This window comes from Astyanax mexicanus, chromosome 2 (assembly GCF_023375975.1).
Source record: "Astyanax mexicanus isolate ESR-SI-001 chromosome 2, AstMex3_surface, whole genome shotgun sequence".
NCBI classification, from domain to species: Eukaryota; Metazoa; Chordata; class Actinopteri; order Characiformes; family Acestrorhamphidae; genus Astyanax; species Astyanax mexicanus.
The window spans coordinates 33400085-33416261 of record NC_064409.1 but is presented as its reverse complement, the minus strand read 5'-3'; the positions used below and the strand labels follow the sequence as shown (position 1 = coordinate 33416261).

At 46.1% G+C, this 16177-nt stretch overlaps 1 protein-coding gene across 1 annotated transcript; it reads left to right on the top strand.

The window, feature by feature from the left end:
• The first annotated feature begins 6706 nt into the window (after positions 1-6706).
• On the top strand, positions 6707-9043 carry LOC125798959 (tol-Pal system protein TolA-like). Its single transcript, XM_049474241.1, has 2 exons — positions 6707-7395; positions 8359-9043. The coding sequence occupies exons 1-2, from the start codon at positions 7064-7066 to the stop codon at positions 8774-8776; spliced, it is 750 nt and encodes a 249-aa protein (XP_049330198.1). The 5' UTR covers positions 6707-7063; the 3' UTR covers positions 8777-9043.
• The last annotated feature ends 7134 nt before the right edge of the window (positions 9044-16177 follow it).

The window sequence follows — 16177 nt, the reverse complement described above, 5'->3', positions numbered from 1 at the left end:
TGCATCTAAAAAAATATATATATATCATTGAAGTTACTTTATTTTAGTTATTCAGTTTAAAATGTGAAACTCATATATAGATGATATAATTTGAATATTATATAAGACTTTTGGCAGTGTGGGCAGTGTGTCAAGTCTTGCTGGAAAATGAAATCTGCATCTCCATAAAAGTTGTCAGCAGAGGGAAGCATGAAGTGCTATCAAGACTTTAGACTTGATAATAAAATAGTTCTGAAGTGAGACTCCAATTAATTATTTTTTAAACAGCATATTGTCCCTAGTTTTGGTGATGGTCTGTTCTTCACACTGTCATAACCTGAAAAACAAAACATCAAAGAAAGTATGTTAGACAAAGTAAAGCAAAAAATAAATAATTCAATAATAAATAATTACTAATAATAATGTAACATTAAGTATTTGTGTTCAAACAGATGTAAGCAAATATAAACTGCACTGACATACCAGTGCCACAACATCCAGGTATTTGGATACCAGATTCATATAAATCAGATTAAACTGCACTGACATGAAATACCCGCCACATCATCCAGGTATTTAGATACCAGATTTATATAAATCACATTAAACTGCATTGACATGAAATACCTGCCACAACATCCAGGTATTTGGATACCAGATTTATATAAATCACATTAAACAGATATAAACAGATATAAACTGCACTGACATGAAATACCTGCCACAGCATCCAGGTATTTGGATACCAGATTTATATAAATCAGATTAAACAGATATAAACTGCACTGACATGAAATACCCGCCACAACATCCAGGTATTTGGATACCAGATTTATATAAATCAGATTAAACTGCATTGACATGAAATACCCGCCACAACATCCAGGTATTTGGATACCAGATTTATATAAATCAGATTAAACTGCACTGACATGAAATACCCGCCACATCATCCAGGTATTTGGATACCAGATTTATATAAATCAGATTAAACTGCATTGACATGAAATACCCGCCACAACATCCAGGTATTTGGATACCAGATTTATATAAATCAGATTAAACTGCACTGACATGAAATACCCGCCACATCATCCAGGTATTTGGATACCAGATTTATATAAATCAGATTAAACTGCATTGACATGAAATACCCGCCACAACATCCAGGTGTTTGGATACCAGGTATATATAAATCACATTAAACTGCATTGACATGAAATACCTGCCACAACATCCAGGTATTTGGATACCAGATTTATATAAATCACATTAAACTGCATTGACATGAAATACCCGCCACAACATCCAGGTATTTGGATACCAGATTTATATAAATCAGATTAAACTGCACTGACATGAAATACCCGCCACATCATCCAGGTATTTGGATACCAGATTTATATAAATCAGATTAAACTGCACTGACATGAAATACCCGCCACAACATCCAGGTATTTGGATACCAGATTTATATAAATCACATTAAACTGCACTGACATGAAATACCCGCCACAACATCCAGGTATTTGGATACCAGATATACATAAATCACATTAAACTGATATAAATCGATTTATCCAGATATATTTTTAATATTTTCTATCGTTTTGTGCACGTTTTATTCCACAAAAATGGTTTTCTAGAGTTAATACTGTACCTGAAGTTCCTTTCGACTGGCTTTTTGATTTGCGCGGGTCTCTCTCTGCGCAGGCTCCTTGACTTTTTAAGCCCCTCCCCTAACGACGAAATACCTCCCAAAACCACACCCCTTAAAGACGCCATGCATGAAATCCCTGTTTTTTAGTGAGAGCCGTGAGGGGCTCACCATACCCGCGCTCAGGTTCATCCATCCTACACTTCCTACTCCGTCACTTCCTGCCTGAGGATAAAAAAAAAAAAACAGGGACAGACTGCACAGTCTAAATAGGATACTAGTTGAAGCCCTGCTGACAAGAGCTGCCAGTGCTTTAACTCAACATGTTTGCTTAATATTTTATGACACATCCTAATCATTTTATCATTTACTACTGAAAATGGGTTAAATATTGGTCCTTTAAATAATGTTAGTGATGTTAATGAAGGAAGTGAAGCCTGTTTAAACTCTCCTCAGCAGCTCCCTGCAGTAATTTAACTCACCACGGGTAATATAGAAATCAGTGCTAAACTGTACAGAACTAGTAAAAATAGACGGTTGAGAATTGCTGTGGTGTTTGTTTGTGTTTAATGGACACATCGCTGATATTACACTATGCGCTCGAGCTTTCTCTCTTTCTCTCTCGCGCGCGCTGCAAGTCCCACACACACTGAAACCTCATTGGCCAACTAAGCATGAGGAGAGGCCAATCAGGATGCTCACTCTCTCACAAGGTATGTGTTCCTCTCGCTCTCTGTCGCGCGCGCGCGCTCCATCCCTGTTTGTCACGTGACTCAAATTAATAATGCCACCGTGCTCGGTTTGGAACGTGGAATGTTGGTGACGTCACAGACAGCTGTGTGTGTATATACTGGGCTCCTCCCTCCAGCGGATCACTTCTCTGGAGCACAGCAGAGCGATGCGGACGGATATATGAAGCCGGCTGATGTAAGTGTGTTAAGTTTCTGATGTGTAAAGTAGATGGAGAGCTGAATAGTGGGGTAACCAAATAAACACTAAAGCACAGTTAAGAACTGAAATCTATAATGTTTTCACCTGTAATTATGCTAACATTACATTAGTTTGTGTTTAGTGCTTTACCTGTTAGAACCTGTGTGTAAACTACACTTTAGTCCTTCACTCCCAGAGCTAGAGTTTTATAATTATTAACATTAGTTGTATTGGCCCTACAGTAAAACCTTGTGGAACACCACAAGATATAATAACCTACATCAATCAGTCATTCTCCAACAGTTCACTACAGTTTCTGCATTACAGTTAAAAGCTTAATAAAGTGAAAAAATAAAAACTGTAGTTCACTACATGACTCTCATGTAGTTTAATTCCCTCTGTCTAAATCTTTCTGAGAGTCTCAGTAAGAATAATGTATTAACCAAAACAATAACTATTAAAATAACTAACCTAATTATAGTAACTTACAGACTACAAAGGAGAGCAAGCTTCAAACTTAGCAACACGATAGCGACCACCACAGACACCACAGTAATTCCTTAGCAATCAACAGGCAATGCCATAGTAGCAACACTATAGGAACCTCTACAATCACCAAAGCAACACCTCTGCAACCACCTAGCAACACCTTAGCAGCCACCTCACAATCGCTTAGCAACACTTTTGCAACTCGTTAGCAGCCACCTAGCAACAACCTAGACCTGCACGCTAAATATCTGAAGAAATTCTTCAAACGACCGGAGAAAAAGAAGCGGCTCATCGAACTTGGCCTAATACTCCGGATGAGAGGGTACATACATTAGATTTACACAAAGTTACAGTACAGCCTGCCCTACTAAACAAACAGTTACATATTTCCGTTTCATTAATTTATTTATGTTGATTAAACAATTTTTCAATTGTCTGAATCAGGAAAGTGTAATTTGAGTGTGACTTTAAGGGCTAAAAACATAGATATCAATGGGCCACATCGAATAATATATAATATAATGAATTAATTGGAGGCTTAATTTCCTAAATGATGAGAAAATAAAAGTACAACATAATTTTTACAGCTAATTATTAAACTAAATAGTATTTCTCTTCCTGTAGAGAGCAAAACTACTGAGTAAACAATCCATTTTGGTCACAGTCTGAAAAATAGGGCACTCTTTTTAAAAGATCCATATCTTTAGATCCACTTTATGTGATTTTGTGCTTACTGAAGTATATCTAAATTTATAATAAAACAGTGTTTAACATAGTGAGGGCCCTTTAGTCCACATTAATTAATACAATATCCTTTTATTCCTTTCAGGTGCCATGCTCCTTAAACGAGTTCAATGACTACGTGAAATATCTGAGGAACGCAACCCTGAAACAGGAAAGTCAGATTTTATTGTTCAGTGAATTTGCAATTCAGGGATTTTATGTGGCAGTTATATTATATACATTGCTACACTGTGTTGTGGTTTTAGTAATTAAGGATTTGTGTCAATAATTTGACATTGGGGTAAGAGCAAAGAAGTAAATACAGGAAGAAGGTCCTGTATTCTAGAATAGAGCTATTTCTGTACAGTTTAACATAGAGCAACAAATATTAAATGTATTGTGTGAATACCTCTGACACCACCTCTAATGCCCCCGTGCCCTCCCTTAATGCCCACCCCATTCACCTACATTTCCCTATTTTCACTTGGTTTCTCCTCATTAATAAAATAGTTCAGTCCCCCCCCCCATCCCATTCAGATCAATTTCCCCATATTTACGTGGTTTGTCCCAATTACTAAAATCTTTTTGTTAATGTATTTATTAAATAAACAAACAAACAAGATAATAAACAAACACAAAATCTTCACTGAAAACAAACAGAAAACAAAAACGGGTAGGGCAGCCTTGGATCAGAGGCGGCTAGTTTAAAGTCATGTCGCATCATGTATTAGTCAAATGTGGTTCAGACCAGAGGAGGATGGGTCCCCCTTGTGAAGCCTGGTTCCTCCCGAGGTTTCTTCCTATAAGAGAGTTTTTCCTCGCCACTGTTGCTCACTTGGGGTTACTTTTTTTTAAAAATCACTAGACTAATAAACGTGATGTGACATGACTTTAAACAAGCCACATAGGAGCAAACACACGTGGATTAGAGGCGGCAGAAGCAGCGGGCAGCGCTGGATCAGAGGCGGCGGATGCAGCGGGCATCGCTGGATCAGAGGCAGCAGAAGCAGCGGGCAGCGTTGGATCAGAGACACCGTATGCAGCGGGCAGCGTTGGATCAGAGGCGGCGGATGCTGCGGGCAGCGCTGGATCAGAGGCGGCGGATGCTGCGGGCAGCGCTGGAGCAACATACTGTATTTTATATTCTAGTCTTATGTAATGGATGAGGAGGCATTTATTATTTATTGTATTATTTATTAAATAAACAAACTAATAAACTAACAAACTAGTTTAAAGTCATTTCGCATCATGTATTAGTCAAATGTGGTTCAGACCAGAGGAGGATGGGTCCCCCTTGTGAAGCCTGGTTCCTCCCGAGGTTTCTTCCTACAAGGGAGTTTTTCCTCGCCACTGTCGCCTTGTGCTTGCTCACTTGGGGTTACTTTTTTTTAAAAATCACTAGACTAATAAACGTGATGTGACATGACTTTAAAGAAGCCACATAACAGCAAACACACGTGGATTAGAGGCGGCGGAAGCATCGGGCAGCGTTGGATCAGAGGCGGCGGATGCAGCGGGCAGCGCTGGATCAGAGGCGGCGGATGCAGCAGGCATCGCTGGATCAGAGGCGGCGGATGCAGCGGGCAGCGCTGGATCAGAGGCGGCAGATGCAGCGGGCAGCGCTGGATCAAAGGCACCGGATGCAGCGGGCAGCGCTGGATCAGAGGCGGCGCAACATAGTCTATGTTATATTCTGGTCTTATGTAATGGATGTGGAGGCAGACGTAACCGCAGATGTATTTATTAAATAAACAAACTAATAAACTAACAAGGTACTTTAAAGTCATGTCGCATCATGTATTAGTCAAATGTGGTTCAGACCAGAAGAGAATGGGTCCCCCTTGTGAAGCCTGGTTCCTCCCGAGGTTTCTTCCTACAAGGGAGTTTTTCCTCGCCACTGTTGCTCACTTGGGGTTACTTTTTAAAAAAAATCACTAGACTAATAAACGTGATGTGACATGACTTTAAAGAAGCCACATAACAGTAAACACACGTGGATTAGAGGCGGCGGAAGCAGCGGGCAGCGTTGGATCAGAGGCGGCGGATGCAGCAAGCAGCGCTGGATCAGAGGCGGCGGATGCAGCGGGCAGCGCTGGATCAGAGACGGTGGATGCTGTGGGCAGCGCTGGATCAGAGGCGCCGGATGCAGCGGGCAGCGCTGGATCAGAGGCGGCGAATGCTGCGGATGCAGCGCTGGATCAGAGGCGGCGGATGCAGCAGGCATCGCTGGATCAGAGGCGGCGGATGCAGCGGGCAGCGCTGGATCAGAGGCGGCAGATGCAGCGGGCAGCGCTGGATCAAAGGCACCGGATGCAGCGGGCAGCGCTGGATCAGAGGCGGCGCAACATAGTCTATGTTATATTCTGGTCTTATGTAATGGATGTGGAGGCAGACGTAACCGCAGATGTATTTATTAAATAAACAAACTATGTGGCTTCTTTAAAGAAGCCACATAACAGTAAACACACGTGGATTAGAGGCGGCGGAAGCAGCGGGCAGCGTTGGATCAGAGGCGGCGGATGCAGCAAGCAGCGCTGGATCAGAGGCGGCGGATGCAGCGGGCAGCGCTGGATCAGAGACGGTGGATGCTGTGGGCAGCGCTGGATCAGAGGCGCCGGATGCAGCGGGCAGCGCTGGATCAGAGGCGGCGAATGCTGCGGATGCAGCGGGCAGCGCTGGATCAGAGGTGGTGGATGCAGCGGGCAGCGCTGGATCAGAGGCGGCGGATGCAGCGGGCATCGCTGGATCAGAGGCGGCGGAACCGGCGGGCAGCATTGGATCAGAGGCACCGGATGCAGCAGGCAGCGCTGGATCAGAGGCGGCGGATGCTGCGGGCAGCGCTGGATCAGAGGCGACGGATGCAGCGGGCAGCGCTGGATCAGAGGCGGCGGATGCTGCGGGCAGCGCTGGAGCAACATAGTCTATGTTATATTCTGGTCTTATGTAATGGATGTGGAGGCAGACGTAACCGCAGATGTATTTATTAAATAAACAAACTAATAAACTAACAAGGTACTTTAAAGTCATATCGCATCATGTATTAGTCAAATGTGGTTCAGACCAGAGGAGGATGGGTCCCCCTTGTGAAGCCTGGTTCCTCCCGAGGTTTCTTCCTACAAGGGAGTTTTTCCTCGCCACTGTTGCTCACTTGGGGTTACTTTTTAAAAAAAAATCACTAGACTAATAAACGTGATGTGACATGACTTTAAAGAAGCCACATAACAGTAAACACACGTGGATTAGAGGCGGCGGAAGCAGCGGGCAGCGTTGGATCAGAGGCGGTGGATGCAGCAAGCAGCGCTGGATCAGAGGCGGCGGATGCAGCGGGCAGCGCTGGATCAGAGACGGTGGATGCTGTGGGCAGCGCTGGATCAGAGGCGCCGGATGCAGCGGGCAGCGCTGGATCAGAGGCGGCGAATGCTGCGGATGCAGCGGGCAGCGCTGGATCAGAGGTGGTGGATGCAGCGGGCAGCGCTGGATCAGAGGCGGCGGATGCAGCGGGCAGCGCTGGATCAGAGGCGGCTGAAGCAGCGGGCAGCGCTGGATCAGAGGCGGCTGAAGCAGCGGGCAGCGCTGGATCAGAGGCGGCGGATGCAGCGGGCAGCGCTGGATAAGAGGTGACGGATGCAGCGGGCAGCGCTGGATCAGAGGCGGCGGATGCTGCGGGCAGCGCTGGAGCAACATAGTCTATGTTATATTCTGGTCTTATGTAATGGATGTGGAGGCAGACGTAACCGCAGATGTATTTATTAAATAAACAAACTAATAAACTAACAAGGTACTTTAAAGTCATATCGCATCATGTATTAGTCAAATGTGGTTCAGACCAGAGGAGGATGGGTCCCCCTTGTGAAGCCTGGTTCCTCCCGAGGTTTCTTCCTACAAGGGAGTTTTTCCTCGCCACTGTTGCTCACTTGGGGTTACTTTTTTTTAGAAATCACTAGACTAATAAACGTGATGAGACATGACTTTAAAAAAGCCACATAACAGCAAACACACGTGGATTAGAGGTGGCGGAAACAGCGGGCAGCGCTGGATCAGAGGCGGCGGATGCAGCGGGCATCGCTGGATCAGAGGCGGCGGAACCGGCGGGCAGCATTGCATCAGAGGCACCGGATGCAGCAGGCAGCGCTGGATCAGAGGTGGCGGATGCTGCGGGCAGCGCTGGATCAGAGGCGGCGGATGTGGCGGGCAGCGCTGGAGCAACATAGTGTATTTTATATTCTAGTCTTATGTAATGGATGAGGAGGCAGACGTAAAGGCAGATGTATTTATTAAATAAACAAACTAATAAACTAACAAACTAGTCTAAAGTCACGTCGCATCATGTAACCGCCTTGTGCTTGCTCACTTGGGGTTACTTTTAAAAAAAAAATCACTAGACTAATAAACATGATGTGACATGACTTTAAAGAAGCCACATAACAGTAAACACACGTGGATTAGAGGCGGCGGAAGCAGCGGGCAGCGTTGGATCAGAGGCGATGGATGCAGCAAGCAGCGCTGGATCAGAGGCGGCGGATGCAGCGGGCAGCGCTGGATCAGAGGCGGCGGATGCAGCGGGCGGCGCTGGATCAGAGACGGTGGATGCTGTGGGCAGCGCTGGATCAGAGGCGCCGGATGCAGCGGGCAGCGCTGGATCAGAGGCGGCGAATGCTGCGGATGCAGCGGGCAGCGCTGGATCAGAGGCGGTGGATGCAGCGGGCAGCGCTGGATCAGAGGCGGCTGAAGCAGCGGGCAGCGCTGGATCAGAGGCGGCGGATGCAGCGGGCAGCGCTGGATCAGAGGCGGCTGAAGCAGCGGGCAGCGCTGGATCAGAGGCGGCTGAAGCAGCGGACAGCGCTGGATCAGAGGCGGCGGATGCAGCGGGCAGCGCTGGATCAGAGGCGGCGAATGCTGCGGATGCAGCGGGCAGCGCTGGATCAGAGGCGGCGGATGCTGTGGGCAGCGCTGGAGCAACATACTGTATTTTATATTCTAGTCTTATGTAATGGATGAAGAGGCAGACGTAAACGCAGATGTATTTATTAAATAAACAAACTAATAAACTAACAAACTAGTTTAAAGTCATTTCGCATCATGTATTAGTCAAATGTGGTTCAGACCAGAGGAGGATGGGTCCCCCTTGTGAAGCCTGGTTCCTCCCGAGGTTTCTTCCTACAAGGGAGTTTTTCCTCGCCACTGTTGCTCACTTGGGGTTACTTTAAAAAAAAAAATCACTAGACTAATAAACGTGATGTGACATGACTTTAAAGAAGCCACATAACAGTAAACACACGTGGATTAGAGGCGGCGGAAGCAGCGGGCAGCGTTGGATCAGAGGCGGCGGATGCAGCGGGCAGCGCTGGATCAGAGGCGGCTGAAGCAGCGGGCAGCGCTGGATCAGAGGCGGCTGAAGCAGCGGGCAGCGCTGGATCAGAGGCGGCGGATGCAGCGGGCAGCGCTGGATCAGAGGCGACGGATGCAGCGGGCAGCGCTGGATCAGAGGCGGCGGATGCTGCGGGCAGCGCTGGAGCAACATAGTCTATGTTATATTCTGGTCTTATGTAATGGATGTGGAGGCAGACGTAACCGCAGATGTATTTATTAAATAAACAAACTAATAAACTAACAAGGTACTTTAAAGTCATGTCGCATCATGTATTAGTCAAATGTGGTTCAGACCAGAGGAGGATGGGTCCCCCTTGTGAAGCCTGGTTCCTCCCGAGGTTTCTTCCTACAAGGGAGTTTTTCCTGGCCACTGTTGCTCACTTGGGGTTACTTTTTTTTTTTAAAATCACTAGACTAATAAACGTGATGTGACATGACTTTAAAAAAGCCACATAACAGCAAACACACGTTGATTAGAGGTGGCGGAAACAGCGGGCAGCGCTGGATCAGAGGCGGCGGATGCAGCGGGCATCGCTGGATCAGAGGCGGCGGAACCGGCGGGCAGCATTGGATCAGAGGCACCGGATGCAGCAGGCAGCGCTGGATCAGAGGCGGCGGATGCTGCGGGCAGCGCTGGATCAGAGGCGGCGGATGTGGCGGGCAGCGCTGGAGCAACATAGTGTATTTTATATTCTAGTCTTATGTAATGGATGAGGAGGCAGACGTAAAGGCAGATGTATTTATTAAATAAACAAACTAATAAACTAACAAACTAGTTTAAAGTCATGTCGCATCATGTAACCGCCTTGTGCTTGCTCATTTGGGGTTACTTTTTTTAAAAAAATCACTAGACTAATAAACGTGATGTGACATGACTTTAAAGAAGCCACATAACAGTAAACACACATGGATTAGAGGCGGCGGAAGCAGCGGGCAGCGTTGGATCAGAGGCGGCGGATGCAGCAAGCAGTGCTGGATCAGAGGCGGCGGATGCAGCGGGCAGCGCTGGATCAGAGGCGGCGGATGCTGCGGATGCAGCGGGCAGCGCTGGATCAGAGACGGTGGATGCTGTGGGCAGTGCTGGATCAGAGGCGCCGGATGCAGCGGGCAGCGCTGGATCAGAGGCGGCGAATGCTGCGGATGCAGCGGGCAGCGCTGGATCAGAGGCGGTGGATGCAGCGGGCAGCGCTGGATCAGAGGCGGCTGAAGCAGCGGGCAGCGCTGGATCAGAGGCGGCAGATGCAGCGGGCAGCGCTGGATCAGAGGCGGCTGAAGCAGCGGGCAGCGCTGGATCAGAGGCGGCGGACGCAGCGGGCAGCGCTGGATCAGAGGCGACGGATGCAGCGGGCAGCGCTGGATCAGAGGCGGCTGAAGCAGCGGGCAGCGCTGGATCAGAGACGGCGGATGCAGCGGGCAGCGCTGGATCAGAGGCGACGGATGCAGCGGGCAGCGCTGGATCAGAGGCGGCGGATGCTGCGGGCAGCGCTGCAGCAACATAGTCTATGTTATATTCTGGTCTTATGTAATGGATGTGGAGGCAGACGTAACCGCAGATGTATTTATTAAATAAACAAACTGATAAACTAACAAGGTACTTTAAAGTCATGTCGCATCATGTATTAGTCAAATGTGGTTCAGACCAGAGGAGGATGGGTCCCCCTTGTGAAGCCTGGTTCCTCCCGAGGTTTCTTCCTACAAGGGAGTTTTTCCTCGCCACTGTTGCTCACTTGGGGTTACTTTTTTTTTTTAAATCACTAGACTAATAAACGTGATGTGACATGACTTTAAAAAAGCCACATAACAGCAAACACAAGTGGATTAGAGGTGGCGGAAGCAGCGGGCAGCGCTGGATCAGAGGCGGCGGATGCAGCGGGCATCGCTGGATCAGAGGCGGCGGATGCAGCGGGCAGCATTGGATCAGAGGCACTGGATGCAGCGGGCAGCGTTGGATCAGAGGCGGCGGATGCTGCGGGCAGCGCTGGATCAGAGGCGGCGGATGTGGCGGGCAGCGCTGGAGCAACATAGTGTATTTTATATTCTAGTCTTATGTAATGGATGAGGAGGCAGACGTAAAGGCAGATGTATTTATTAAATAAACAAACTAATAAACTAACAAACTAGTTTAAAGTCATTTCGCATCATGTATTAGTCAAATGTGGTTCAGACCAGAGGAGGATGGGTCCCCCTTGTGAAGCCTGGTTCCTCCCGAGGTTTCTTCCTACAAGGGAGTTTTTCCTCGCCACTGTCGCCTTGTGCTTGCTCACTTGGGGTTACTTTTTTTTTAAAACTCACTAGACTAATAAACGTGATGTGACATGACTTTAAAGAAGCCACATAACAGCAAACACGTGGATTAGAGGCGGCGGAAGCAGCGGGCAGCGTTGGATCAGAGGCGGCGGATGCAGCAAGCAGTGCTGGATCAGAGGCGGCGGATGCAGCGGGCAGCGCTGGATCAGAGACGGTGGATGTTGTGGGCAGCGCTGGATCAGAGGCGCCGGATGCAGCGGGCAGCGCTGGATCAGAGGCGGCGAATGCTGTGGATGCAGCGGGCAGCGTTGGATCAGAGGCGGCGGATGCAGCGGGCAGCGCTGGATCAGAGGCGGCAGATGCAGCGGGGATCGCTGGATCAGAGGCGGCGGATGCAGCGGGCAGCGTTGGATCAGAGGCGGCGGATGCAGCGGGCAGCGCTGGATCAGAGGCACCGGATGCAGTGGGCAGCGTTGGATTAGAGGTGGCGGATGCTGCGGGCAGCGCTGGATCAGAGGCGTCGGATGCTGCGGGCAGCGCTGGAGCAACATAGTCTATTTTATATTCTAGTCTTCTGTATTGGATGAGGAGGCAGACGTAAACGCAGATGTATTTTTTAAATAAACAAACTAATAAACTAAAGAAGTAGTTTAAAGTCATATCTTATCATGTATTAGTCAAATGTGGTTCAGACCAGAGGAGGATGGGTCTCCCTTGTGAAGCCTGGTTCCTCCTGAGGTTTCTTCCTACAAGGGAGTTTTTCCTCGCCTCTGTTGCTAACTTGGGGTTACTTTTTTTAAAAAAATCACTAGACTAATAAACGTGATGTGACATGAATTTAAAGAAGCCACATAGGGGCAAACACACGTGGATTAGAGGCGGCGGAAGCAGCGGGCAGCGCTGGATCAGAGGCGGCGGATGCAGCGGGCATCGCTGGATCAGAGGCGCCGGATGCTGCGGGCAGGGCTGGAGCAACATAGTGTATTTTATATTCTAGTCTTATGTAATGGATGAGGAGGCAGACGTAAACGCAGACGTATTTATTAAATAAACAAACTAATAAACTAACAAACTAGTTTAAAGTCATGTCGCATCATGTATTAGTCAAATGTGGTTCAGACCAGAGGAGGATGGGTCCCCCTTGTGAAGCCTGGTTCCTCCCGAGGTTTCTTTCTACAAGGGAGCTTTTCCTCGCCACTGTGGCCTTGTGCTTGCTTACTTGGGGTTACTTTTTTAAAAAAATCACTAGACTAATAAACGTGATGTGACATGACTTTAAAGAAGCCACATAATAGGAAACACACGTGGATTAGAGGCAGCGGGCAGCGCTGGATCAAAAACAGCAGATGCAGCAGGCAACGCTGGATCAGTGGCGCCGGATGTAGCGGGCAGCGCTGGATGAGAAGCGGCGGATGCAGCGGGCAGCGATGGATCAGAGGCGGTGGATGCTGTGGGCAGCGCTAGATCAGAGGCGGCAGATGCAGCGGGCAGCGCTGGATCAGTGGCGCCGGATGCAGCGGGCAAAGCTGGATCAGAAGCGGCGGATGCAGCGGGCAGCGCTGGATCAGAAGCGGCGGATGCAGCGGGCAGTGCTGGATCAGAGGCGGCGGATGCTGTGGGCAGCGCTAGATCAGAGGCGGCAGACGCAGCGGGCAGCGCTGGATCAGAAGCGGCGGATGCAGCGGGCAGCACTGGATCAGAGGTGGCAGATGCTGCGGGCAGCGCAGGAGCAACATTGTCTATTGTATATTCTAGTCTTATGTAATGGATGAGGAGGCAGACGTAAACGCAGATGTATTTATTAAATAAACAAACTAATAAACTAACGAACTAGTTTAAAGTCATGTCGCATCATGTATTAGTCAAATGTGGTTCAGACCAGAGGAGGATGGGTCCCCCTTGTGAAGCCTGGTTCCTCCCGAGGTTTCTTCCTACAAGGGAGTGTTTCCTCGCCACTGTCGCCTTGTGCTTGCTCACTTGGGGTTACTTTTTTTTTTTTAAATCACTAGACTAATAAACGTGATGTGACATGACTTTAAAGAAGCCACATAACAGCAAACACAGTCTTGACCAAATTATATCATTAGCCTCCCCTCCCCCCGAAAAAAAAAATAAAACATATAAAAAATATATTAATGTTGTGATTATTTTTACAGTACATTTTTAGGCCTGGGGTTAGGGTTGGCTTTGTGGAGTTCCATAGGGTTCTAGTGTAGGGCCTATGAAACTGATATTAATAATTTAAATTTATGGCATTTAGGTAACACTCTCATCCAAATTCAAGTTCTGACAAGCTAAAGAACAAACAGAAAAATAATTTAAAGTAGACTGGAGTCAGTGAAAGTTAATTAGCTTTAAGCCCTATCTGGATGGGATTCGTTTCTCAGAGAGTCCTGGGGTAATTTTTTCTTTTATGGGGGTCCTCTGTGATTTTATTCCCGTCTGGAACGACCATGTACGTGATTTTATTAGACATTCTCTGAGTAAATTATTGGTCATTTTAGTCCCGTCCAGGCGCACATCTCTGAGTTTCGTCACTTTGCATTTAATAGAATAGCTTTTTGTCCACTGCTGCGCACTGTAAGACACTTCTGGCATGCATTTTCACGGAGATCCATGTAAACACAACAGAGAGTGGAAATGGAGGAGCTACTGAATGCGATGTGACTTTGAAAGCCAAAAAACTCACTGGTCCTCCTGTTTTTTCAATTGCAGTTCAGATGCAAGAGTTTTTTCACTGAGTAGAAGTGTAAAATATTTTTTCACAGATCTTCCCCTGAGAAACTAATCCCGTCCTGATAGGGCTTCTTACTCAGCACGTTTATTTTATTGCTGTAGATTCTGGAGCGAGAGAGAGTCACAACACATTAACAGCATAACTCATTTTAGTAATTTTAACTTTAATATGAAATCCTGTACAGTCAGAGGATTTTTCTAAAAATGTCTCCAAAATGATGGTGACAGCAGTCCCAACAAGGATATTCAGAAAAAAACGATGTAAGGCACTAGTTCTTCTTTAAACTATATAATATATGTAATGGAATGCAATGAATATTGTTTCTATGATCAATGTAGACAAAAAAAAAATAAGATTTTAGCTTTTTTTTTTACTGAAACTAAAACTCAGTATCATTTATTCAGTGGTGCAACATTCAATTCAGATATAATTAGCTTGGGGAAATTGTCAAAACTATTCATCACACAAGTCACTTTTCATTCATTTTATACAAAAAGCAAATTGTAATCATGACCTAATATCTCACTATTAGGGCTTACTATTTCACAATTATGACTTAGTATCTCGTACCTATGACTTAGCATCCCATAACTATGACTCAGTATTCTGTTATTATGACTTACTCTCATAATTATGAAAGTGGAGGAACCTTATTTTTTTATATAAAAGCATATAAAAGCATCTAAAACCATTAACAACAACAAAAAAACTCATTTCTGTTTCACTTAAATTGTATCTTAAAAAAGAAGTAAATGTAGGGAACTGAATTAGTCTTAAGTAATATATTATTTCCAGAAACTCTTTAAACACACAATGGCCCAGCCAACATGTTTAATATGTAGGTATGTACGTGGAACAAGGGGTTCCAGTTGGGCTTTGTACATGTGGGTTTGTACATGTGTTGTACAATATGTTGTATATTTGTTATTTTGTAACGAAGCCAAACGAATGCACAAAATGACTGTACCAAAATGTTTGTGGGCTGATACTGAATGGACACAGGCACTGAAGAGGTACTGGATCTCTCTGCAGACCCTTTGATGTGGTGTCATAATAACCAAGCAAGATTCCTCTTGATGCAAGAATTCTGCAAGTTATATTTTAGCTCAGATTAGAGTTATATTATAGCTGTGAAGTCAAGCTGTACCCGTAATGCGGCCCATTACCTCAACTTTATTCATTCTTAACATTTGCATGGAAGCTGCTCTGCTGCAGACAGGAAAGCTCTGCAGAGGGTGGTGAAGGCTGCACAGAGAATTTTTGGAGTCAGCCTCCCCAGCACCACGGACATCTACACCTCCAGATGCAGGAAAAGGGCCACCTGCATCAGGAAGGATCCCACCCACCCAGCACACACACTTTTTGTCCCACTCCCCTCAGGCCGGAGGCTGCGCAGCATCAAGTGCAAAACAACCAGACTGAGAAACAGCTTCATTCCAGAAGCTGTAAGACTCTTAAACTCCTCCTAAACAACACACTGCACTGACACTTTACAAGGACAAATTACAATTTACAAACACTGTCACCTTAAACCACAATGAGACACTTTATGCTCTTAATACACACTCTGGACTTCATGTTGCTGCCACCTGCCTACTCTGCCTTATTTCTTTTGTGTATTTATCTTTATGTTCTATTCTATTTCATTGTGTTCTTATTTTTATTTTATCTTTATTTATCTATTTTAACAATTGCTCCTGGGTGTAAACTGTATCGTAAGATCACTATTTTGTTCCACCTCATGTACCACATGTGATGCGAATGACAATAAAATCTCCTTAAATCCTTGAATTTGCTCTGTACATATTTGGAAATGAGACAGTTGGAGAACAGTTAGATATAAAGCTCTACATTATGGTAAAGTTCTTAAGAAAACTTACTAACATGTTGTGCATTATTGATGTACAGATTGAGTTGCAGATGGATTGAGTTGTAAATGGGAAAATCTTTCTAAGGCTTTCAAGGTTAGCCATTTCTGGCTCTGCCCCTTTCTAATCAGCACTATTTTAAGACATTTTGTGAATCAGGTGCTTGATTGTACAAGC